The 27,027-nt window shown below is 39.9% G+C and overlaps 1 protein-coding gene across 2 annotated transcripts in view; it reads right to left on the reverse strand.

Moving 5' to 3' along the window:
- Window positions 1-25,824, reverse strand: part of LOC113027774 (rho GTPase-activating protein 23-like) — a 74,107-nt gene extending 48,283 nt beyond the window's left edge. The window contains exon 1 of one of the 2 annotated variants that reach the window (XM_026177571.2): window positions 25,359-25,824. In XM_026177571.2, the coding sequence (XP_026033356.2) occupies window positions 25,359-25,367 (9 nt within the window). In that variant the 5' untranslated portion in view covers window positions 25,368-25,824. Of the gene's footprint in view, window positions 1-4,207; window positions 4,378-25,358 lie in introns of those variants that run through there. The other variant, XM_026177570.2, reaches the window with a different exon arrangement.
- Between the last annotated feature and the right edge of the window lie 1,203 nt (window positions 25,825-27,027).

Consider the following 27,027-nt stretch of genomic DNA (forward strand, 5'->3'; position numbering starts at 1 on the left):
AGTAGGTATTTTTATTTACTACACTATGGAACAACTGTATGCTAAACATGTAAGGTCGGTGTTGTATTAGCGAGTAAAGTGACATTGTGTTTAATTTTTACTAGAGGTAGCTGTATTAAGCTTGTTTCACTATTGTGGTTTCATTTTAGAAATCGGTTTATCATATATTTGTTTTTTCACTAATCAAATCGCTCATCAATTCTCCTGAAACCTTAAAGGATCCTCTCACAATTTTCATCGATGTTGCCTGCTGCTTTAACGGGGAAAAAAAGACAAACCTGCTTGGATTGTTGTTAAATAATGCTAAACTGGCAAAGATAGTGTGCAAATTCATGACATGTCATTGTTGCCTAGATTGCTTCCCTTCTATTCAGTTTAATTCAATTCAGTTTTATTTATACAGCACCAAATCACAACAACAGTCGCCTCAAGGTGCTTTATACGTTAAGGCAGACCATAACTTCTATGCTCACATGTTAATTATTGTTTTAATAATTGAAAGTCTCCTCCTTTAAATAAAAGTTTTGGATTTAAGGAACTGCCCATGTACACAAAGCCATGAATTGGTCTTGAAGAGTGCGATAAGAGATTTGACACGAACACATAAGTGTAATAAGTTTAAAGAGAAATCTGTAAGTAAGTGTAAAACAACACGTGTATTGTGCATCAGTGTTTTTGATAACACAATGTTGAGTAAATGTGGGATTCTGAGAGAAGGAATAAATGATTACAACTGAACCGCCAACTTGCATCAATGTTAGTGCTTCTAGAAAAACTAAATGTGAATGCCAGCTTGTGTGTGTGTGTGGCTGCACGTGTCCATCCTCCTCTAGGCTTTACCAAACAGCTCTAACAGTGCTGTCAGGCCCACAGTGCTCGTTTTATTAACACCTGAATACAGTTAAGACTGAAAGCAAGAGAAAGGGCGAATGAAGATAAGGAAACAAAAGTGTGATGTAGAGACACTAAAAGAGGGTGACAGCCATGCAAACATCATACAGCAGACTCTGCATCTTCATCTCCCATCCTCTTCTGGCCTTCACTTCCCCTTCCAATGCACTCATAATGATTTCTTTCTTTTTTATTTATAGTTTTTACTGATGCTAGGAACTTACAATCATGAGTCTAGGCAGAACAAAAATAACATAATATTGTGTGTGAGTCATAGTAATGTGTGAGTCATACAAGAATATGCATGTGCTCTGCTTGTTTTTTTTTTATGACCCAGTCGAGGAGTGGCTGTGAGGAGAGGATGCTCCCTTGAGGCTGTGTGACTTTCTCTTCTGTTTCATCAGATGATACGTGAATTCACAGCGCATACCACCAAAGCACATTTAATAATATTCACACACTAACTGCATCAGTGCAACAGAAGACTGTAGCCTGGGCTTTTCAGACATGCACTAAATGCCGTTACTGCTTAAATAGCTGACATCCATAGATACTAAAGGCTGACCCTAACTAAAGCTTGATGTTATCTTTAGTTTCAAACCTCTGTTGTGAGACAAAGAAGACAACCAAACAAACAAAGATGCTTTCTGATCTCCACTCTTAGGTCATTCCTTACAGTATATGAAAAACATTAGCCTTTAATAGCAAAAACCCATCCTACAAGCAGTTTTTGCAACAGATCCAATGAATGTACAAAATTCCACCAAATTGAGCATAGGGCAGCTTAGCAGTCTGACTGCATTCGGTTAGAAGCGGTTTCTGAAGCTTCCATCCAAAGGGGAGGAGAGTAAACAGTTCATGTGCAGTGTGGGTTGGGTTGCGTAGGATACAGACGGCTCTTTCTCTACATCTGAAGCTGTAGATGTCCTCAGTGGGAGGTAATTTGCACCAGATAGTCCTCTGCACAAACTTCACCATCCTCTGCAATGCCCTGTTATCTGCTACAATGCTGCATTGGCTGCATTTTTAGGTAATTAGTTGCATATAACTTTGCTGTTTGCAAAATTTGTACATAGGTTTTTGAAATTTACAATTTATATTTGCATTTCAAGTTATGAAAATGATTTGTTCAACATGTTTGTGGTCTTTACAGTACCAAACATAACTTCTTCATACTCTGATTTTATTATTTTTTTGTAATTTTAGATGAATTGTGTTAATACACTATTCACGGTGTCAATGCGTTAGCACAGTTAGCTCGTTAACGTGTTAGCGCAGTGCAGCCCCACGCATGGGGCAATCTATGCTAACTTGCTAACGGAGATTTGCCACGTTAATGGCGTTAATGTCATTTTAACGAGATTAATGCTGACAGCACTAATACACATATGGTAAATGGTAAATGGCCTGTATTTATATAGCGCTTTATATATCTATATAATGTAAACAATTAAATGACAGAAAAACTTAAAAAAACGCTATCTACCATAAAGATTTCTCTTATATTCTTACGTGTACATGTCTGGGATTCTTATTTAGATTCATTTATCATGTATTTTGTACAGTCTGATGTTGAAAAAATTCACTGAAATTTGGTGTGCACTAACTGGTGTATGAGTTGACTGACAAAAAAGTGTTTATTCTTTTCTATTCTATTCTATTCTTGGGGGGCTGTGGACCATGGACTGTCTTTCCCTGTCCACCTCTTGCTTTCAGGGGAGGGGGGCTTGTTGCAGTCTCTCACCCTCGTTTTCAAGTATGTCATGACAAATGCCCATACACACACTGATGTTCTTGTCTTGCTTTCTCTCCCTCTCTCTCTCTCCCCCTCTCACTCACACACACACAGCAAACTTGTATGTTCATTTGTGTACCTCCCTTTGTTTTGTCATATAATCTGTTTTGTTACAGATGCAGCAGACCTAGCATGTACTCAACTCCCTTAAAATAAGTTAGTAAAATAATTAATAAATAGTATTCACTAATAAATGATATTGTATTAAAAGATACTGCTACTCAACAGATGTAACTTCTGATGAAAACAGTCGAGTCACTTCCTTTAAGCTGAAAGTTCGACCACCATTGTTATAATTATCTCTTGTGTATGACCCTGATGCTAACTGGGCCGTGACAATAATAGGAAAACACACCCACAATAATAAGCTCTGAAAATATTAAAAGTTAGGGGAGAAAACAACTCACACAATCTGAGCAAAGAATAATGTGCTGAGTGAAGGGACACAACAAATGTCAGAATCATGATTAGCAAATTAGTTTCTAAAAAGGCTCATGAAATGTTTCTGAGTAAATGTTTCTGCACTAACAGAAGACCAAAGCTTACAATGTGCCTTTTGTTGCCAAATATGCATATGTGGGCTGGCACATGGAAATACATGCATTCCAATTCCATTGCTATGTGCCCACACCCCATACCTCCATTTTGCAAGATATGTGAAGTATTATGTGTAGAATGGTGTCAACGATGAGTGAATAAACTGTGGTGTAGACATTCACAGGAAAGTAAAATACACAGATTTTGAGTTTCTTACAAAACCATGCACTTACAGTCATAACGTTTTTTTATGAGTTAACATTATGTGGTTTGCAGTTTTGTTTTTAATTTTGGGAATTTGACAAGTTGCGTAAGACATGGTCAAGAGCACAAGTGCACAAAAAGTCATGTCTGCAGTTTGTCTGTCAATGCTGTGACGTAGCTATTGTGGAAACTATCCCACACCTCTCCTAATGAAACGAAACATTTATTAATTGTGTGTTTAACCCGAGACTGTCAAATGTGTGGCCCACTGGGCCAGCGTGGGGGCTTTTTAAAGTCAAATAATTGATGTGAAATCATTTAACTTTTCAGCTTTACAGAAGAATGCACGAATTTTAGCAAGTAAGGCTTAAGTTCCTCAAATATGTGAATGGTCTGTCCACTTTTAGATTCGCTAAATTGTAGTGCATGTACAATGATAAATAATTAAATGAAAAAAAATAATGAAAATAACGAATATCATTCATATCTCTTTTTTTTTAAACACCTCAGATTCTTCATCATATGGATAGCATGTACTTGTTTACATGCTCTTGAGATTAAATTGGGCTCAAGCAGGAAAATGAGTTTAACATCCTTGGTTTAGACTTTTTACGGCAAAAAAGCTCTGATTCGTCTAGTGTACGATTATACTAAGTAGCATCCATTTGTGGGTAGATTTACCGTCTTTATGGGATGGTTTCCCCCCGACGGGAAGAACTGATCAATATTATAATAACATTATTCCAGTCACCAGAAAAACAGTTATTGTATCTGACTTACTTCAGCGTCTGAGCGAGGTGGAATTCCAACAACGCAAAAAGTAACTCCATTCATTGGCGTGTCAGCGTCTGGCGTGCGTAAACCGACAAAAAGACATACTTTGCTGTCAACATTTTTGTCTTAAATCGTGCTGGGGTGTAGAGCAGACTGGCTGTGCTCTTCTCTCCAGCAGTCCCCACAACGTAAACAGTTCAGCTAAAAGCATGTGGCACAGCACAACCGGAAGTTTGAACTTCAAAATAAATATGGGTACATGTTTACGCATTTTCTTCAAATTTACTTTTGCGTTTCAGGCATTGCATATAGGAAGACGATTCTTATCAGAAATAATACGCTTTACTTAAATAAAACATTTTATTTAAAATCTAGTAGAACCACTAACATTTTTAATATTGCTCGACATTATTGCTCAACATAAACCTTAGTGGGCAATTACAGATAACAGTTCAAACTGCATCCTACTGGATTTATGTGCGTCAAATGTCAATGGTATCAATTCCGTCATCCTCCAAGAACTGCGTGGAGTTCGTGAATAGCTTAATTTCTTGAAGAAAGGTAGGATTTATTGTAAAGCAATGTGTCTTAATTAAATGCTACTTTCAGAGCCGCTCCATTTATTATTTTATATTTTTATTATTTTGGTAAATTAATTGCTTTTTTGAGGGCCTTAACATGCTCACAAACTCAGACACAGTCTAGTATTTTACTATTTATTTATGTATTTTATTGGTTTTGGACATAATGGCTCAGTAGCACCCTCTACAAAAGTGAAAAAACTGCCCCAACTGGGTGTCATGCACATGTATGAAATCTGGTACATGCCAAGACAGGACTAAACGTCCACTGGGTACATGACTCAAACCCAACAGGAAGTCAGCCATATTAAATTGAAGATGAAATTGTGGCGCTAACTTGACCATTTCCAGGAATTATTCCTTTTTGAACTCTTCTGAGGGATTTTATCCAATCAACTTCATATTTGGTCAACTACAGATGTGGGCCATATTCAAAATTGTGGTGCCTTTGTGTGTCCACACTGCATTTTAATCATTCACCATGAAAGTTTAATTGGTTCTTATTCACAAATACATTGTCCAATCTGGACCAAACTTCTCCACGTGTGATAAGGCTCCACCCCTGAACATATTTCAAATGCAATATTTGCCAGTGCCAGTTTCAAAGTGGTCAACCACAGCAACCTCAAATTTATCCAGGAAAGCGTTGATGAGTTGTGCTTAGGATGCATGGAAAACTGTGAGTTGTCATCACATTAATTGCGACATTTTTCCATCAATTCAATTCTACCATTCTATTGTATATAGTATTTTATTTTATTTTATTCTATTGTGTACAGTTGTGTACAGTATCTTATTCTTATCCTATTCCAGTGTTTTTCTAATTTTTGCTATGTAACTTTGCACGTGGACCCTCTGATTTCAACTAAAATTCGTTTCATTGAATTGTATCAGACACCTTTCTTACACTATGCTGTGTTGTGGACTCTAGTTTTAGAACTGTAAGTACTGAAGAAGTGTCTGTAACTACAGTTAGGGTAGGTACATATGTCAAGATAATGGCGTCTGAAGTGAAAAGTATATATCTGTGTAGCGTCCAAAATCATAGACAGTGTAACAACATACAGCCCCAGTTGTGCTGCTGTGCCAACAGTCCCCTTGGGACAGAGAGAAGAGCATGCACTACTTGTGCACTAACATGCTCTCAATGAGTCATTATATAAGAGCAGGACACGGAGCCCCAAGGGAGGGTGAGAGTGTAGATAGACACTTCTACACCCTCTATTGGTGTTACATTGCTCTCGCACAAAGTCAGACACAGTATATAAAAGAACGCTAAAGAAAAATGCTTCCACAGGGAGCCTATCATACAAAGTGGCTGCCAGCCTATGCTCGAGTTACCAACATGTGAGTCCAGTGATAATGAGTTGGTTTTAATGATTTAATGAAGGCAGTGCTTTGTTCAGTCGCATTTTAAATTTTAGTTTAAATTAAAGCTTTTAAATTGAAGCTCCATATGTGACATTCTGTCACATATCATGGACAGGAACAAGAGTGTGTTAATAACAATTAAACAATTAAAGTGTTAATAACACTGCTCCAGCATACATGAGATGATAACATGGTGTCACACTGAGAAATTGGATATTTTCTTGTTTATTTATTAACAAGCAGAGAGAAAAGTTATCTGTTATGATGATGAATAACACAAAATTGGCACCTTACTAATGTTACCTCTTTTTCCACAAACAGGAGTAAACACAGGAAGTCAGGTAGAGCTGGTCCTCTGCTAATTGAAAAGGTTGGTGGTTCGATCCCTGGCTGCTCCAGTCTGCATGCCAAATATCCTCAGGCAAGATACTAACCCCAAGTTGCTCTTTGATGAATCAATTGAAGTACAAATGTGTGTGAACAAAGATAGAAAAAACTGAGAAAAAGTGCATGTATGAATGGGTGAATGAGGCAAGTTGCGTAAAGCAATAGAGCTGCTCCATTTACCATCAGGGATGTCGGACTCATTTTATTCTGTCGCCCACATACAGCCAACTTTGATCTTAAGAGGGCTGGACAGAAACTGCCCTTTCTGTCAGTGTAGACATCTAACTAAACATTTAATCGTGGAGATATTTTAATATAAGTAAAAGAAGTGTAATTTTAACAATACATCTCAGTTTCTGTACATAAGATATTTGAGAAAAAAGTTCTTATCATGTGGCATTGGTGCTTCTTATTGCCCTGACTGTATTTATAAAACAAGAGTTTTTAAACTATGGAAAAGAGAAATCTTTAAAGTAGATAGTGGAAAAACAGAAGTTTTTCTGTCATTTAATTGTTTATTTTTTACTTAACTACTTTTGTGTATGAATGGCATGTGGATAATTTATTAATAGGAAAAGCTGCAAAACTTTGGACATACAATTAAAAGTTTAAAATCTATGCACTCTTACACATTTTCTGAAGTCTACCAGTGGGCCACATTGGAGTCTTTGCCAGACTGATTCTGGCCCTCAGGCTTTATGTTTGATGTTAACTGATGTAAGAGGAGCAGAAGCAGAACCAGTAACAGGTAGTCTAGCATGCTAAACTCCCATTGGTCTCTTGTCAAAGACCAGAACATGCGCATTAACCACCCCCTTCAAAAAAGACAACTTTAAGCTGGGATATGGAAGTGAGATGCACTGTGGATTTGTATAGAAAAAAGGCAACCCTGCCTTTTATAGTAGTCAATTGTGGCCACAGGATGGCAGCAATGTCAAGGGTGCATGCAAAGAAATAAAAGGGATCACTTTAGATTTAATTAATATCTACTTTTAGATTTTAAAAGGCAGCCGCTACTTGTCTTGCTTGTCCTGATAAACTGTGAAACTTTGAATAATGTTAGTACTGCTAGTACTGCTGTCGTGGTCCTCCAATCCCCATTTCTGACTCGTCTCTCACTTGTTCTGTCTCTCTCTCATTCTGTTTTTTTCTTCCTCTCTCTGACTGTCTGTGTTGTGTTTGCTTTTGCACTAGCCACACCCCTGTCTTAGAGGCCGGCCTTCCTCCTGCTCTACGCCTGCCAACACCTGGGCACCTGAGCTGATTATCTCACCTGTTTGTGATCTCGTGATCAGTTGCCCGCTACTTAGGCTGGAGGAAGACATCCATTCATTGCTGGATTGTTAACAAAGAGCTGTAAGTGGGATTAGTGCTACTGTATGCAAATGTTTTTCTGTTTTTGCATGTGGAGAGACTGCAACTTGCTTTCTGCTTCCTTCAGTGCAGGATAACTGGACCTGAGGTGTGAGTTACCTGAGAGTAAGAGATCTAGCAAGATAGAGGATTGCGGATCTGTCTGACTAGCACCCTTTTGTACTGCAAAGTTGTGGATCAGACTGCTTGGAGTTTATCACTAACAAGTGGAAGTTCCCAATCTGAGTCCAATCAGAAAATCATGGATATGACAAGTTCATCCTTTCTTAGTTAATTACCCTCCTGTCATTTGATGCTGCTGTTTGAATTCAGTTTGACTCAGTACAGTTTCTCTATCAGCTGACACAGATCCAGATGAATATAACCACATCTGTTAATATCTGTTTCAGCTGTTCAAGGATGGATGCAGAAATGTTTTCTGCATTGACTATTCTTTTCAGATTTTACTTAAGCTCTTGATTGTATTGTTTTTCTTTCCTTTTTTTAAACTATTGAATTCTTTGTTTCTACTTAATTGAGCTTATGCTTTTGTGAATTTGTTTATTTAGGTTAATGGTTGTAACACTGTAATCCCATAACTTTTCAAAGAGAACATCTTTTCAGATAAGAAGCTCAACTAATGAAAATGAAGTATCTCATGTATTGAGTCAACTGAAACAATGATTGCAATGATTTCACGGGTAAGCTTACTAAAATGTTTCACAAGCCTAAATACAAATGCTCTGAGTCAATAAAGGAAAAATGATACATTCAAATTGTTCTTGGACATATTTGTATAGATCTTTGTTTCAGTTTGGTACACGTTGACATTTCACAAGCTTTAGCATGTAGCACAAAAAAGGTCAGGAGAAAAGTATTAACAGTCCCAGTCCCATCAAGCACTATAGGTTGCATTTAGAGTACATGCTAAACAAGCATAGTCTAAGAAACTAAAAGATGTTACGTAACAAAAATGTAAATGGCCTGTATTTGTATAGCCCCCCCCCCCCCCTCTCTCTTAGGGACCCCAAAGCGCAGTCACCATATATTCCTTTTGTTTGTGGCTCTCTTGTTGTTGGCATATTGAAATATTACCAAAGACCATGACACAGATATTTATTGAAATTCCTGTATCACATCTTCCATAACAAGAGATTAACAGCTTTGTTGTTCCAAAACAAAGGCCCTAAATTTCCTTTCCAACAGTCTGTGTGTTCATGCACATATGGGGTCAGGCTGCAGTGCTAATCTGCTTTTGCTCTGAAAAGGGTTTCATCCTCACAATGGGGGGCCCTGCACAGAACCAGTATCCCATCATCCCCCAGTCTCTCAGCTTATGCATTTTGTGACCCTCCCAACCTGCAACTTTAGCCTATCATAAACTGAACTGATAGTATAAAAGATGGATGTAGGCACTGCAGTGTCACCCTTTAGCATTTTGGCTGTTACCATGTTGTGGTTTTGGAGCTAGAGGTTAACCTCTTGAGTGCCAAAGATCTTTCTGTGGTTCCTGCTCCAGAATGAGATGCCCAAAATGAATAGAGTATTTCTCTGCAATTGCAAACTCTGTATAAACAATCTTGGTATCAAAATAAAGATTGTATGCATGAATCCTGAAGTGCTAATTTATCATCTAGGCAAGGCTATTTAGAAAGTTAATTCTAAAAATGGGTGTGTAGAATGGACTGACACTAATTAAAGTTTGTTTAGAGCAAAGTAACAATACGATTAAGTTCACAAAAACTGAAGCACAAACATGTAGGAGAACTACAGAATACATCAAAAATGCTCCACACATGCACTCTAAAGACTGGAAAAAATGTGGCCTATGGAAATTATTTTTCAATAAACCCAACATGGATGCTTGATAAAATCAGTTGATACATTACAATGTTGTTCTAACCTTCCAGGAATCTATTTGTTTAAAGTAAACACATCGTGAAATGTGCAAAAAAATGTCCCAAGGCTGATTTTATTCACACAACAATCTCTCTGGCTAAAAAGTTAAGCCAACGCTGAAGTTAAAAAAACAAAAACAAAAAAACAACACAGTTCCCAATAGGGGCCAGCAAGTCAAACTTTACAGTGTTAAAAAAAACTGGTATGAACAATGATCGATGTAAACACTTTACTTTTAGTTTATGGGCTCGTGCTCCATTCTGAATCATACTTAATAAAAATATTTTTCTATTTTGCAAATCTTGGTCATACTATCCCATATGGAAAAGAAATATGAAAAACTTATAAAAGACTTGCATAAGATGTGGCCTACTTCATATAGTGAATCATATAAGGCTCATGTGATTTACTCAGGAAAGTGGCCACTTTCTCATTACTTTCATATATTGTTTTAGTAAGTATCCAAGAAATACAAGTTTCATTTATATAATTTTTCAAGGGATTTTATATCTGTTTTCACTCTTGTGTGCTTTTCATACAAGTTTCACACAAGACAGATACAAACTTTATAAGATTTATATACAGTGGGACAAAAAAGTATTTAGTCAGCCACCGATTGTGCAAGTTCCCCCACCTAAAATGATGACAGAGGTCAGTAATTTGCACCAGAGGTACACTTCAACTGTGAGAGACAGAATGTGAAAAAAAAATCCATGAATCCACATGGTAGGATTTGTAAAGAATTTATTGGTAAATCAGGGTGGAAAATAAGTATTTGGTCAATAACAAAAATACAACTCAATACTTTGTAACATAACCTTTGTTGGCAATAACAGAGGTCAAACGTTTACTATAGGTCTTTACCAGGTTTGCACACACAGTAGCTGGTATTTTGGCCCATTCCTCCATGCAGATCTTCTCGAGAGCAGTGATGTTTTGGGGCTGTCGCCGAGCAACACGGACTTTCAACTCCCGCCACAGATTTTCTATGGGGTTGAGGTCTGGAGACTGGCTAGGCCACTCCAGGACTTTCAAATGCTTCTTACGGAGCCACTCCTTTGTTGCCCGGGCGGTGTGTTTTGGATCATTGTCATGTTGGAAGACCCAGCCTCGTTTCATCTTCAAAGTTCTCACTGATGGAAGGAGGTTTTGGCTCAGAATCTCACGATACATGGCCCCATTCATTCTGTCCTTAACACGGATCAGTCGTCCTGTCCCCTTGGCAGAAAAACAGCCCCATAGCATGATGTTTCCACCCCCATGCTTCACAGTAGGTATGGTGTTCTTGGGATGCATCTCAGTATTCTTCTTCCTCCAAACACGACGAGTTGAGTTTATACCAAAAAGTTCTACTTTGGTTTCATCTGACCACATGACATTCTCCCAATCCTCTGCTGTATCATCCATGTGCTCTCTGGCAAACTTCAGACGGGCCTGGACATGCACTGGCTTCAGCAGCGGAACACGTCTGGCACTGCGGGATTTGATTCCCTGCCGTTGTAGTGTGTTACTGATGGTGACCTTTGTTACTTTGGTCCCAGCTCTCTGCAGGTCATTCACCAGGTCCCCCCGTGTGGTTCTGGGATCTTTGCTCACCGTTCTCATGATCATTTTGACCCCACGGGATGAGATCTTGCGTGGAGCCCCAGATCGAGGGAGATTATCAGTGGTCTTGTATGTCTTCCATTTTCTGATGATTGCTCCCACAGTTGATTTTTTCACACCAAGCTGCTTGCCTATTGTAGATTCACTCTTCCCAGTCTGGTGCAGGTCTACAATACTTTTCCTGGTGTCCTTCGAAAGCTCTTTGGTCTTGGCCATGGCGGAGTTTGGAGTCTGACTGTTTGAGGCTGTGGACAGGTGTCTTTTATACAGATGATGAGTTCAAACAGGTGCCATTCATACAGGTAACGAGTGGGGGACAGAAAAGCTTCTTACAGAAGACGTTACAGGTCTGTGAGAGCCAGAGATTTTCCTTGTTTGAGGTGACCAAATACTTATTTTCCACCCTGATTTACGAATACATTCTTTACAAATCCTACCATGTGAATTCATGGATTTTTTTTTCACATTCTGTCTCTCACAGTTGAAGTGTACCTCTGGTGCAAATTACTGACCTCTGTCATCATTTTAGGTGGAGGAACTTGCACAATCGGTGGCTGACTAAATACTTTTTTGCCCCACTGTATATCTTTTCCATATGGGATGTTTCAAAATGGAAATGACATGCTAATTTGCTAACAGTTTTTAAAAGTGTGCAGTATCAGACCCGTCCCTCTTTTTACACCCGTTTTTGCAGCCAAGACGGGAGCAATGGAAATGCTTTGAGGCTTCATATTGGTGCTTCAGAAACAAACACATGATATCACAGTGCCAACTTCCATCTCATATATTTATATATCTATGAGTCTATGGGTACAAAAACCAGCTTTGACCTCTGTGGAGAGTTCCCCTCTAATTAAATTACATTTTCCCCTTAAGGTTCAAAGCTAAGGGCTCACAGTTAGCCTCATGTATACTAATTTAATAGTGTTTGTGGTATTGGTGCTTTTTGGAGCACTGCTATCATGATATGTTCTCGTATGGACTGTCCAAGAAGCTTGTGCTTCAGCTTTAGTGACTAAAACTTTATTATTTTATTAATCTTTTACTTGGCACTAATTAGCAGATACAGCTCACCCTTTTATCCAAATTTGATCACTTCTGGCTCTACAGGACAACACAGAAAATGCAAATGTGTAAGCTTAAACTGAAAAGAAAGAAAGAACAAAGACGGATTAGAGCAAAGAACGAATACTATTAATATCATTCTCAGAATAAAAAACATTTTGACAGCTCAGTAGAGACAAAGTACAAAGCTGAGGAACGTTTGGTTGTCACAGTCTCTTTGTCCTCACTGCTTGACTCACCACTCTCTCTCTCTAAAGTGCTCTACCTCCTCGCTGTCTTTCTCTGTGTGTGTGCGGTTTGGTTGTAGTGCAGAAATGGGACCCTGCCTGGCTTCCCATCTTCTCCCTACAAAATGAAGAAATGCTCCTAATTCTGATGTCCTCGTTTGTTGCCGCTTCTAAAGGCGGTGGCAGACCTTCAGTCTTTGCTGGATGGTTGAATCACTTGAAGTTTGGCTCCTCCTCGTAGGGTGTGGCCATATCATACTGTTCACGGTAATACCGGTATAATGTTAGGCAATGATAAGAAAATGAAATATTGCTTTAGAGTATGGGTAGAACGCACATGCGCAGTGCCTTTGGCAGAAAAAGCATGGCGGCGATGGAGAATAAGCGAAAGTGGATCGTTGAATGAAACAGATGAACCAGAACTGGTTTGTAAAAATGGCACAACTTCAGTGGTGTGGAACTGGTTTGGCTTTTGTCCATCAGATACACACCAAAGCACATTTTTTAGTAAAGCATGCTAGCGGCCGTCGTTATTACCGCCTTTTTCGGAAAATAAGTCGCTCTTAAAATCCTTTGATTTTCTGAAAAATCGACAGTGCCCCTTATAATTCTTCTATATGAATTCTGGTTGTGCTTACTGACCTCGAACCAATTTTATGTGGTACACGGCACTCAAAAATCTGTCAAAAAATGTTTTAGTACGACTTTGCTAAGCTACGAAGCCGCACCGGATTGTCGGAACATTACGGCTACCATAGTCGGGAGCCTCGCGGAGTGATACGTACTGTGCTTCAACATAATATTACTGTATTGTGTGTGTATAACCTTTTTTTAAAAAAAAGTTTTGTGGATATTATACATGGTTATGCTGAGGATATGTTGTCTGTGGAAACTGGAACCATCACAACTGTTGATCTTTTATATAGCACCTGCTAAACTGCTTAACTACCCCCCACTGACCAGATCAATATTCCAAAATGTTTAATTGACTTGATGCTATACTCTGGTAAAAGTATTTATTTTTTTGAGCAGTGTTGTATTTTCAAATTAATATGAAGAAAAAGGAAAAACTGCTCATGTTGCATGATAAGTGTGGCACAGTCTTTCTTAGTTTTAGTGTTGTCTGTCACTTCAGTAAAACACTGTAAAACCATAAAGCTTCAATGAAACTAAACAAGTGTTTTTGAAAAAAAGTAAAATGAGAAAGATGAATAGGGGAGTAGAAGTAATCTTTTGAAATTAAACAGACATTTATCTGCCTGTGTTCACTTGTGTTCAGTCATGTTGTGGCCTGGCACGGCAACAGAGAGGCGGTGAGTGTGGAGGTTGGTAGGTTTGGTTGGTTAGGTGGTGGTGGGGGGGCTCAAACCCATCTGTCTATTTACAGCAGCATGAAGAGATTTCGCTAAATACCTAATCCATCTTATCTCCAGTGAAGCTGAGGATTGTCTGTGCAGTGGGGCAGGCTGACCACTAGAGAGCAAGCTGACTGTAAGCTGAAGGCAAATTAGAAGTTAGGTTGGGCAAATGAGGAACTTTTGTACGTGAACTATTTCTCCCATGTTTACAAATGCCATATGAACAGTCATCATACCGATAGTAGTTTTCGATTTAAAAACACACATCTCTATCCAGGTTCATTGGTGGTCCCTGTGTAATCTCATGCAATCTGAATACATTAGAACTACTACCTTCAGAGAAAACTCTGCTTCATAGGACAATCCCCTCCCATCAGTGTCATCAGTGTCATTGCCCTGCAGCTATAGAAAGGCCATGCACTTGCATTACTTGAATTATATGTATTCTACAAAGTGGACAGCCAATGAAGATCACTGAAGATAAGCTTTCTGTGAACATACCCATTTTCCCTCAGGCCTTCAGCCATGCAGTGAAGCATACTATGCCATAAATCAAAAGTCACTCACTAGTTTTGGATAAATATGGCCATAAGCCAGCATCTAATCTTAGCAAGCTGCTCACATAAACTGCGTAGGTGCAACACATGAACGCACATTACTGCTGAGTAGGACATCGTAATCATAGTGATTTAACCACAATGAATTTCAACAGGATATTCATTCATGTACTTCTGTACTTATATAAGATCGTTTGAATGTATTTTCAAGAGGGCATGTGTCAGTCTCACAAAGCACAGACCATCTAACCATTACACAACAGCCTTAATCTACTGGATTTAAATCCCCCACCCCTCAACAGGCTGCCAGCTCATACATACAAAAATGTCTTATCTTGCCTGTGCTGCATCCTGTCACACACTCAGTTTCAAATACATTCCTTGTATTACTGCAGAGGAAAAACATTTTCAACCAGAGACGTCTAAAAACAACAACAAATATACTCAGGTGTCATTAATAATACACAGTTGATCTTACACTGATCACAGTGCAACAATATTATTTTAATATATTATGATATATTATACAGTTATTTACTTAGACTTGGCTCCACTATTGAGAAACAATTTATCAAAGGTTTCAAAGCTCCAACTGGGTAAACATATCATCAGTGGTTTGCTTTAGTGTAGCAGCCGAATCACTAATAAAAAAGGATTTGATGATACAGTTTCAAAGCAAATAAATTCATTTTTTAAAATATGAAATTCAGTTTCAGTTTAGTGTCAATCATTTTCAAACCAATGCATTGGATTTCAAATTCAGTTTTTAAAACTATCTGTTCAAGTTGAGCAATTCAATCTGAACAATGCAAATCACATCTGAATAGAACTTATTCAAAACAAACAATGTTCTGCCCAGAGATTAAATGCATTAAATAGATTTTGCCTGTGCACTAATTTTTTAATTACTTTTTCTTGTATGCTATTTTAAGTGTTTTTGTATACATACATGTTTCAGCATCCAGGATTTTAAAAAGTCAATTATGCACTTTGTCCTTGCGTTATACAGGGTTAGTGGGGTGCAAAGCTACCGTCAACAACAATGGCTTCTGCTGATGACAGAAAATAACATCACCTGACATGTTGCTTTGATGAAAAACAAAATAACAAATGTGCACTTAGGAGAGAAAAGATGTGCCAGAGATCATGTCAGTTAATGATTTAATTTAATACAGTAGTAGACCAAGGGTTCCAAATTTTAAGTGACATGAAATCACATGTTTAAGTATGCATGTAATGATAATTTAATATGGTAACATCTAATCTATAAATACTTGTTATGCAGTTCAGATTAGATCTGGATAGTAAAATATTGAAAGCCTCTCAAACTGTCTGACTTACCAGACCTACCAGTTTGTAGTTTGGTATGATTACTCCACTCCAATGACGAGTTTTGTATTCTCATTCAATGCATCTATGTTAGTATTGGCTTTCATTAATATATAAACAGTGTTGGGAAGGTTACTTTTAAAATGTATTCCACTACAGATTACAGAATACATGCCCCAAAATGCATTTTGTAACGTATTCCGTTAAGTTACTCAATTAGAGTAATGTATTCTGAATACTTTGGATTACATGATATATTGTCATGCTTTTTACAACTACATGAATGTACTATTGCTGTGTGATTTATTACTACAGGGAGTGCAGAATTATTAGGCAAGTTGTATTTTTGAGGAATAATGTTATTATTGAACAACAACCATGTTCTCAATGAACACAAAAAACTCATTAATATCAAAGCTGAATGTTTTTGGAAGTAGTTTTTAGTTTGTTTTTAGTTTTAGCTATTTTAGGGGGATATCTGTGTGTGCAGGTGACTATTACTGTGCATAATTATTAGGCAACTTAACAAAAAACAAATATATACCCATTTCAATTATTTATTTTTACCAGTGAAACCAATATAACATCTCCACATTCACAAATATACATTTCTGACATTCAAAAACAAAACAAAACCAAATCAGCGACCAATATAGCCACCTTTCTTTGCAAGGACACTCAAAAGCCTGCCATCCATGGACATCAACATTGCGTGCAGCAGCAACCACAGCCTTCCAGACACTGTTCAGAGAGGTGTACTGTTTTCCCTCCTTGTAAATCTCACATTTGATGATGGACCACAGGTTCTCAATGGGGTTCAGATCAGGTGAACAAGGAGGCCATGTCATTAGTTTTTCTTCTTTTATACCCTTTCTTGCCAGTCACGCTGTGGAGTACTTGGACGCGTGTGATGGAGCATTGTCCTGCATGAAAATCATGTTTTTCTTGAAGGATGCAGACTTCTTCCTGTACCACTGCTTGAAGAAGGTGTCTTCCAGAAACTGGCAGTAGGACTGGGAGTTGTGTACTGTATTTATTCTTATTGTATTCTAATTTTTGCCTCATAACTTTTGCACTGTCCACTTCCTGCTGTGACAAAACAAATTTCCCACGTGTGGGACTAATAAAGGTTATCTTATCTTATCTTATCTTATTACTCCCCAACACTGAATATCAAGTCTACCAGTCTGCAGTCTAAAAACTAACCTCAGCTAACGCCAGCTAACAGTGTTAGCTCACTGAAGGTGAGTAGCCTTCAGTAATAGTAAGAAATCACACAGCACACTTGATGATAACTTGTGCTGTTGGCTTGAAGTTGGCCTCTAGTGTTTTTCACTGCATTCCCACTGAATTCCTGATGGAGGCGCTTAGGGTCCTGTGGTGGGGGCGTGGTTTGCTGGCCTGCTGCAGAGGAGGGGTGACACAGTGAGCTCTCTGGGCGGGGAGGGAACAGGTGTACAGGACTGTTTTAATGAGGGAGATGTGTCTTATGTATATCCGCAGTGAGAAGCAGCAGATGATGCTGGGAGAGAAAGTCGGAGTGGCTGCGTCCGAGGCGGGTGCCAAAAACCACAGATTATTTCTCAATAAAAGACAGTCTAAGCATAAACCAGTCGTGTGTGTGTGGGTCCTGTGTTGCAAGTGGTGCCGAAACCCAGTTGTGCGCTGTCATGTCGGGCCCCCCACCGGATCAGCCTGCCGTTCAGCCCGTCGCCCAGCCCACCACCTAGCCTGCCACCCAGCCTGCTGCCCAGCCTGCCGCCCAGCCACCTGTCCAGCCGTTGCAGATTCTGGGGCAGATGATGCAGGATCTGGCTGCTATGTCCAGGCAGCGGCCCAGGACCAGCAGCTGGCTTTGCTTTGCCAGCAAGCGGCACAGCAGATGGCGGTGCTGCAACAGTTAGTGGGAGGTCCGGCCGCGCCGCCTCCACCTCCACCACTGTCTGTGACGCTGCACCAGATGGGTGATGGGGAGGATCCCCTGACGTTTGTTGAGACATTCCAGGCCACGGCGCTTGCCTTGCCGGTGGCCTGAAGAGGAGTGGGCTCCCAGGCTGCTACTGTTGCTGTCAGGGGAGGCGAAGACGGTGGCCTTCAGTGTGCCCCTGGCGCCCCGGACTGTCTATGTGGATATCTGCTGGATCGGCCCGGGCTCACCTCAGAGGACTACAGGCGGCGGTTTCGAGCAAGCCGGATGTCATCTCCTGGGTTGGTATTCCGAAAGAAATACTGACTGACCAGGGCACGTCGTTCATGTCGCGCACATTGCGGGAACTGTACGGATTATTGAGCATTAAATCTATTTGGACCAGCATCTACCACCCGCAGACTGATGGGCTGGTAGAGAGGCTGAATAAGACTTTAAAATCCATGATTCGTAAGTTTATTTGCGAGGATGAACCAAATTGGAATTGCTGGCTAGTCCCTCTGTTGTTTGCGGGAGGTACCCCAGGCCTCCATGGGATTTTCTCCCTTTGAATTACTGTACCGTAGACAGCTGTGGGGGGGGTGCTCGGAGGAAGGGTCGAGCCCTGCCAAGAATGAAATTCAACACGTTCTGGACCTGAGAGCAAAGCTGCACAGGCTGGGGAGGTTATCACGGGAGAATTTGCTCCAGGCCCAGCAACATCAGCAGAGCCTGTACAACAGAGGGGCTAGGCTCAGGCAATTTTCACCTTCGTGGTCACACGGCAGGTGGGGGACGTTGACTATGAAGTTGCCCGGTTGGACAGGGGAGGGGCAACACAGATTTACCACCTCAACCTCCTCAAAGCATGGCGGGAGGTGGGAACCGCCGCTCTAGTAAGCCTGGTTAAGGAGCGAGATAAGTTGGGGCCGTAGGTGCCAAATTCTACCATTCCCGCCTCCCTCCATTGTGATGACCATCTCACACAGGCCCAGAGAACGGATGTTGCTGCCTTGCAACAGCGCTTTGCTGATGTGTTCTCCCCCCTTCGGCCGTACAGCTCTCATAGAGCACCATGTTGAAACGCAGCCTGGCGTGACGGTGCGTTCACGGCCCTACAGGCTGCCGGAACATAAAAGACATAAAAGACAAATGAGATGCTGAGGCTGGGTGTAATAGAAGAGTTGCACAGTGCTTGGTGTAGCCCCATAGTTCTTGTAGTGAAGAAAGATGGGTCTATACGGTTCTGTGTGGACGACTACAAGGTGAATGAGGTGTCACGGTTTGATGCGTACCCAATGCCCCGGGTCGGCGAACTCCTGGACCGGTTGGGCACTGCTTGTTTCTTTACGACACTGGATTTGACCAAGGGCTACTGGCAGATTCCCTTGTCTGCAGAGTCTAAGGAAAAAACGGCAGTGGCTCCACCACATGAAGGATGCCAACCCCCGGATCACCCGCTGGTATCTGGCTTTGCAACCGTTTAAGTTCAAGGTGGTCCACAGGCCGGGTACGCAGATGGTCGTGGCTGATTTCCTCTCCCGGGTGTGGTCCCGGCCTGAGTTGGGCAATGGGGAAGCTGTGGCGGGGGCGTGGTTTGCTGGCCTGCTGCAGAGGAGGGGTGACACAGTGAGCTCTCTGGGCGGCACGGAGGCGGGGAGGGAACAGGTGTACCGGACTGTTTTAATGAGGGAGATGTGTCTTATGTGTGTCCGCAGTGAGAAGCAGCAGATGATGCTGGGAGAGAGTCGAAGTGGCTGCGTCCGAGGCGGGTGCCAAAACCACAGATTATTTCTCAATAAAAGACAGTCTAAGCATAAACCAGTCGTGTGTGTGTGGGTCCTGTGTTGCAGTTCCTATTCATTTTGTACGCGTCTAGGCTTTCCAGGATCCATGTATGAAACATTAAGTCGAAGGCTTTATTGTAGTCAGTCTAGGCACTGCGCACGTTGGTCAGATAGTCTCAACTGGCTGCTCTGTCTACCAGTAGCTAATCTTTTACCTTTCTGATATTCATGGCAATTCTTTTCTGTGCCACGCTCATGTACTGAGCCACATGCCTGTTTATCCTAGCAGCTATGATGCCTGGCAGGAGCCTCCATGTGGTACTGAGACAGATTAATGGTCTCTAGTTGGATGGGAGTAGATCCTTGTGCAACCCTGATAAAATTTACAGCAATCAGTTCTTTGAATGCATCGTAGTTTTTGTCTGATACTTTAATTTCCGGGCTTGCCCTGAAGGCATCATCTGCAGCTCGGTGCGCGTGAAGGTGTGGTGTAGAGGAAAAAGGATGGCAAGGAAAAACTCCATGCTGCCGCGAAGCACGGTTTTCCAGTTAAAAGGAAAAAAAGAGGTTCAATTAACATTTGTGAGAGAGCTGCCGTTAGCAGTGAACCACAGACGGGTACCTACCTCAAAGGAGTCGGAGTGTTTCTTCAAACCTTTTGAACTATTCTGACCCTTTTTTTTTTTTGAGGAACAGTTCCATGTGTGCCGAGTGAGGAGCTGGTATCGTGGGTCTAAGACACTGTTGCTGCTGTGGAGGCCTGCCGTACCAGGAGGGCAGTAGGGAAAAAACAAAAGGAAGCCCACCTGAGAGATACCTTATCATTTTCTTTTGCTACTTTTTCCCCCACCTGAGATTCAGGTCATTTTCAGTTCTCAACCCAAGACCGTGGGTGACTGAATAAACTGACACCATAAGGAACTGGACACTCACATGTTATTTTCTTTTCTTTTTCCTTTTCTTTGGGGTGTTGAAATATTGTGTTTCTTTCTTGTCTTACATCTGTTTTGATTGTTTCAATTATTTTTGTGATGCATTTGAGATGGTTACTGCATTTGAAGGTATCCCTACATTGAGGATGAGCAAAGGGAACTGATCCAAAGAAAAATATATATAAAGCAAACTTTGTTTCACAAACCTGTGGTTGTGCGTGTTATCAATCCAATGACAGCTGGTTCATTGCTACCAGACGGTCATGGAGTGCAGTTACCTTCTTTACCCAGTAAGTGTGGATCATGTCAGGGCCTTGTGCTGTACAGCTCGTCATTCTTGAGACCCTTTCTTGAATGTCCGCCACTGTGTGGTATCTAGATCCTGTTCAGGGAGGTTGCTGTGGTCTGCTCTTAGACCCAGTAGCCACTGAGCACTGTTGTTATGGATTGCATCCTTCTGTTCTATGTTCTTCCAGTATTGCCCCAGTCTCATGTGTTCCCCTGCCACCGAGAGTACCCTTTGGATGGTTCAGTGACTTCCATCTCTCTGGTAAGCAGCTGGCCAAGGCTGTGAGTCTTTGTTTGGCAGTTTCCACTGCCTAAGGTATGGGCAGCTTGCTGTGCTTCTTAGGAATCCCTTTCTTCAGCACACATTTCTGCAGTTCTAATAGTTGGCTAACTTCCCTCTGTGCTGCCGTGATCTTGGCTTTTAATTCAGTTCAATTCATTTTTATTTATATGATCCCATCTATCAGGTCAGCTGCTTTCGCACTCATTGCCTACAACACATCAGTTCTTGGGGTTTGGTACAGGATCTCAGTGGGTGAGGATGATCATAATTCCCCTCTGACCTAATATTCTGGCTCCCCCTTGATATAGTATTTGTGTTGTACCTTGTCAAGCTCTAGTTGTGATAGCCGTTGCTTCTTCCGGATGTTGAAACACTGAGGTACTAGTTGTTTCACTGTTTGTGTAGATGTTGGGCGTCAAAGGCAACTGTTGTTGTGATTTGGTGCCTTATACACACAATGAGTTGAGATCAGGAGTATCTGTAATTGATTGACTGATTGTAAACTGTTTACTCCATGGGCACACAGCCAATCTATGAGAGCCAAAATTATAGAAGAGGATTATATTTTGGTTAATGTTCTGCGTCTCCCAATAAAATGAAACAACCATAAAAAGAATCATAAACGGATATGTTTATTTCTTTGTGGGTGAGCAAACTGATATATTCAGCAGGGGATCACATATTTCCCTGACTGTGTTCTTGCTGGAGGAACCTCAGGGAGAGGCACTCTAGAGGAAACTTATTATCAGGTCAGCAGTAAACATTGAGGCACACACACAGAGCCACCACAAAAATAGGCTTTCAACATATTATATAATATATATATATATATATATATATATATATATATATATATATATATATATATATAACACAGTCCATCTTAACTTAGCTGTCGGTGTGCAAATGTAATGGCACAGACTGTAGCACTGAACATGCAGGCTGCAACATGCTAATGATGTCATGTGTAAGCCCAGCAAGACAGAGATTTTCAGGACATGCTGATTGAACTAACTTACTAAAAAATGTGAGTCAAGAGATCAAGAGAAATCTGAACCATTCACAACCACGTACACTGCAGTAACTAAGTATATAAACTAGATATTTTAAAAATCAGATCAGTCAGCTGTTCTATTTGCCAACAAGACAAATAGACAAGACTAAAACATCCCATTTCCAGATATTTTGCTACCTGTCTGTATGTGCTGCAAGTCTCTCTCCTGCATCTAACTGCACTCTGCCTTTTTTGGTTTGTTTTATTTCAACTAAGAGCAAACATTTAAAATATGCAACACAGGGGAAAACAATATTTAAAAATACTTCTATAAAGATCAGGAAATTATTTGCCAGTAGATGACAATGATGGATAAAGAATGGACCAGTTTGTACAAACCACTCCACAAGCCACATTCAACCCCTCACATTCTCAGTATTTTCTCAACCCCAGATAATTAACCACAAGATGAATGTTTATTCTATATTTCAGTTATTTGATGAAATATTAAAGCCTGGAATCCACAGCGTTCCTTTCTTGAAGTATGGCTTCATAGTGGCATAGATAAAAAGCATAAAATACGTAATACATAAAAAGCTGTTAATCACACAACTTACTGTGTCCTATCACACCACCCCATACATACTATGAAGACTATAAAGAGCAGACGAGTTCAAACAGGGCCTGAACTAAGCATGACTGGGAACTGCAATTCTAATTTGTTGCTCCCACTTTCTGCTTTTCTCTTTTTTGTCTCTCCCATGTCCAATCATTTCTCATTTTTCCCTCTCCACTTATTTTAGAGTCATCAATGAACCTAGCCCCAGTCTTTCAACTGTGAAAGGAAACCAGAGTACCTGGTGAGACCCCACACAAGCATGAGGAGAACAGACAAACTCCACACAGAAAGCCCAAAGCTGGCCTTCAGCCAAGCAGCGTGACTTCAGTGAGTCACACAGTAAACCTCATGTATGTTGACCAGAGTTTATACATTTTTTCCAATCTTTCACGCTAAATACAGGATATGTATTTTTGAACCTTGATTATATTGGGGAAATTGAGTAAAGGTGTACTGTACTGAGCATTTCCCATCTGTATTATTTAGTATACTAAATTTTGGATAGTTGTAAACTATGACTATTTATGCACCATATAGCTATAGCATCTGCAGCATCCACAAGCCGAACACCAACAGGACAAAAATGCACAGCATGCAAATAAGCAAAACAGACACCACAAAGCAGTATATATCACTATGAATTAAAATAAGAATTAAAATTAGCTTAACAATTAAAATAGGCAGGTCTCACCAGCACTCACATTCTGGATTGAACTGGCTAATATTCAGTATTGTATTTAACTGTTTAATACCAGAGCTACGCAGAGACAAATAGGTACCTATTTTTTTTTCATCTCACACTTGTTTAGTTCATTTTGACTTCTCAAAGTGGACTGAACTATGCCTTCAATGAACTTTCTACTTGCAGAGGACAGTATATTGTATACCATTAAAAGTGTAATTAAACATTTCCACAGGCAACAATAAATTCACCCTAGACAGGGAATATATTAACCACATACTTTCAACTAAAGGGACATTTGTGGCAACAATTGTAATAAAAGTCTAATGTAGTTGTAAGTTGGAGCCTACTTGTTTATGATTGAGGATGATAGTGTTGGAAAATTGGTTTAAACCTTTTTCCTATTTGTTCCAGTAAATGTGTTTGAGCAAGAGCAGGATATCCTGACGTTTACACACAACCTCCACAACCACAATGCAGCTCTTACACTTTGGCCAACTACATCATTTCTTCATTATGTTGCTGTGTAGAATGAGCTGCTCCACCCTCACTCATGATTCAAATGGCTGATCTGTCTCGAACCTTAAAGGACACATTGTCTCTGTGTCTTCAGACAGTCAGGTCCTCACAGAGCCTACATGCACTATATTTCTTTGCTTTCTGTCCCTGGCAAAAAATGTCTACACATGCATAGAATACACTGAATAAATGGAATCACTTGAGTTGATTGAGGAAAAACACATAACCCTCACTTTTTTTTCTTAAAAAACAAACAAACAAAACGTCACAACATTTCGCTAAGATTTCACTGTCTGTGGTCGGCTCATCATTGCTAATTGCGTCTTGTACTATCTTGTCTTGCATTTGGACCTTAGGTAAGTCAATGTGTATGAAAAAAACACATAGAAATGTAGACTGAACATACAGGTTCACCAGGTCTAAATGACAAAAAACCAAAAAAACGTTACATCCTACAGTCTTTACCCAGCAGTCTTTTATGTTGCATGTATAAAAAATAGCTTAACATAACCAATAGCTAATAGCCAGTTAGTGCAGCTGGCATGATACTTTGTGTTAGTCCCAGGGTTACAAGATTTTCAATAAACAGGCTAGATTAAATTCATGAATTTAAATTTTAAAGGAATGGTTCATCTGATGTTTCCAGTGTTTCTTTTAATATTATCAACACTAATGTTAAGATCTATTTTTGCATCTGGTCAGTCATGCTGTTGTGACATATGTTTGCAGAAAAGCACTTCAGTCTGTGACAAGAGCAACATAGTTTGCACAAGGAGTAGGACTTTCACCCTGGAGACTCAGGCTGCTATCCTGTGTGAAAGTCAACGACAAGTAATTTTTTCTTCTTTAAAGTCACAGTTTGGTAAGTTTAGGAGATAATATCATTTTGGTTATATAAACCCTGTCACAGCATTAGACCTCAATAGGAAGATGATTATCCTGGAGGAACATTATGCTGTTGTAGGAACATCAACAATAAACATTAGGTAATGTGAAAAAAACCCACATGGGATCGTCACGTCAGTCACCTTTGTCAGAGCGTGCCAAATGTAAAATACACCGAATCAAAATATCTCTCCAATAGATGTAAATACAATGTATTTTTTCCAGAATTTTTCACTTTTGGAGTTGAATGCCTGAGTTTCCTTTTTGCCCCGTGGGCAAGAAATATTCTATAATTTTGTGGAGTGGTATCTATACATCAAAGACTCAAAAACTCAGACTTTTACCAGGGAGGGTAAAGTTGCAGTTATTATTCACCAGCACAGTTCTGCTCTGAGCAACTACTAACTACTGTGATAGAGAAATAAAGAATGGACAAAACTTCACTTTGCGTGTGTGAATATACAACAAAGTAGATGTCTTTAAAATGCATGAATAGCTTTGTGTGTGTTTATGAGGGAGTCTCTCCTCACCTGGGCCATAGTGTTCAGCAGGATGTCAGCTAGCTCCTGGTCCTCACCATGGCTTGCAAAACCTCAGGCCAAGTCTCAGTAGATGGTGTTGGGGATTTGTAGGTGTGGGGGGTTTACTTTACACACACATCACCCTTGTCGCTGCTGTGTTGCAAACCCACACGCTCACACGCATCACCTCCTCATCTGTGACAACACTGTCCTCTGAAACGCTCGCTGTTGGTAGCACATTACTTCTGCTCCTCTGCTCTTGTTTTCCCCCTCCTCCTCTTTTCACCCTTTCGAGTTTTTAATCCTCTTCTTTTCTCCTTTTAAATTGACACAAGTAGAGAATATGATAGGAGAGCTTGTATTCCTGTATTTCTGTCCGCTCTGCTCCTGCCTTGGTGGTAATCTGGACTCACATTGCTTACCGCCTTTCCTCCTTCTCTTAGTCGCTCTTCACTCTCTCTCTGAGCTCAGGCATTTTTGCCCTCCCTCACTGTGCTCGGCCTTAGTGAGAGACGGAGGGAAACGGGAGGGCTGGAAGGATCAGAGGGATAGAGTGTGATTGTGTGTACCACATGACCCAATAGTGTAGTAGGATTCACCCAGCAGCTGTCGCACTCATCCCTTCAGTGCCTCACTATTAGCATCTTGTGCTTCCATTGATAAATGCAAGATGCTGACAACCAAAAAGGCTCCGCTCCTACTGTAAGGTGAAGAACAGAGAAGGATTGTTTCATGATTATTTAGTTTTCTATACTTTAATGTTCATCGGTGTAATTTTATGTGAAACAGCTTGTAAATTTAATCTCGATTTAAATTATATAGTATTCACTGAAAAAACTTGAAATACTGTTGTAACTACTAACTGTGTTTATAATTGCAATGGCGTACTTTTAGTTTTTGGTAATAAGAACTGAGTTTTTCTATAATCTTTTATAGATGATGATAGGTCTACAATGTTTAAAGAAATATTGACACATATTTTACCTTAAAAAACTGCTATGAAACAATTATATCAACTGTAATATCAGTTTTTCTTGCCTAAATATCTTGTGTATTCAGTAGATCTTTAAAGTTAAAACTGGTATCCCTTCATACAAAATTATGGACTTACATTATTTTAAAAAGTGCCCATAGTTATAGTTATAATATACTGTTAATTACAGATAATATCAAGTACAATTTTTCTGTTTAGCTGGGATTTTAACATAATATGTTCATTTGATGTATTAAATATTAAAATCTTAGCTATACTTTTAAAGATTAATTCTTTCATTTAAGAGAAAATGTTTCATGCTGTTGCATTTGGACATTATTTCAAATTAAATATCAAAGTTAGGCAAAGTTAGCTAAACGTCCATCCATCCTTCAATTTTCTACCATTTGTGTTGCACGGACAACACTTTGAACCACCTCTTTCACCTCATCCAGAGGGACACTGAATTGTTCCCAAACCAGCTGAACTCAATGTACCAAAGACGGACTGCAATAAAGTTGTAGAAACAGCTGACAGATGATTAACAGAAGAAGGATGCACCATAACTCAAGTTTGAGGGCAATGGCAAAGGCTCTAAATACTTGTAAACATGTTATATTTTTGTTTATTTTTAATACAGTTGCAAAAATTTCAAGCAAATGTTTTTCAATTTGCTGTTGTGGAGTGTGCAGAATTTTGAGGTAA

Source organism: Astatotilapia calliptera, chromosome 8, assembly GCF_964374335.1.
Source record: "Astatotilapia calliptera chromosome 8, fAstCal68.1, whole genome shotgun sequence".
NCBI lineage: Eukaryota > Metazoa > Chordata > Actinopteri > Cichliformes > Cichlidae > Astatotilapia > Astatotilapia calliptera.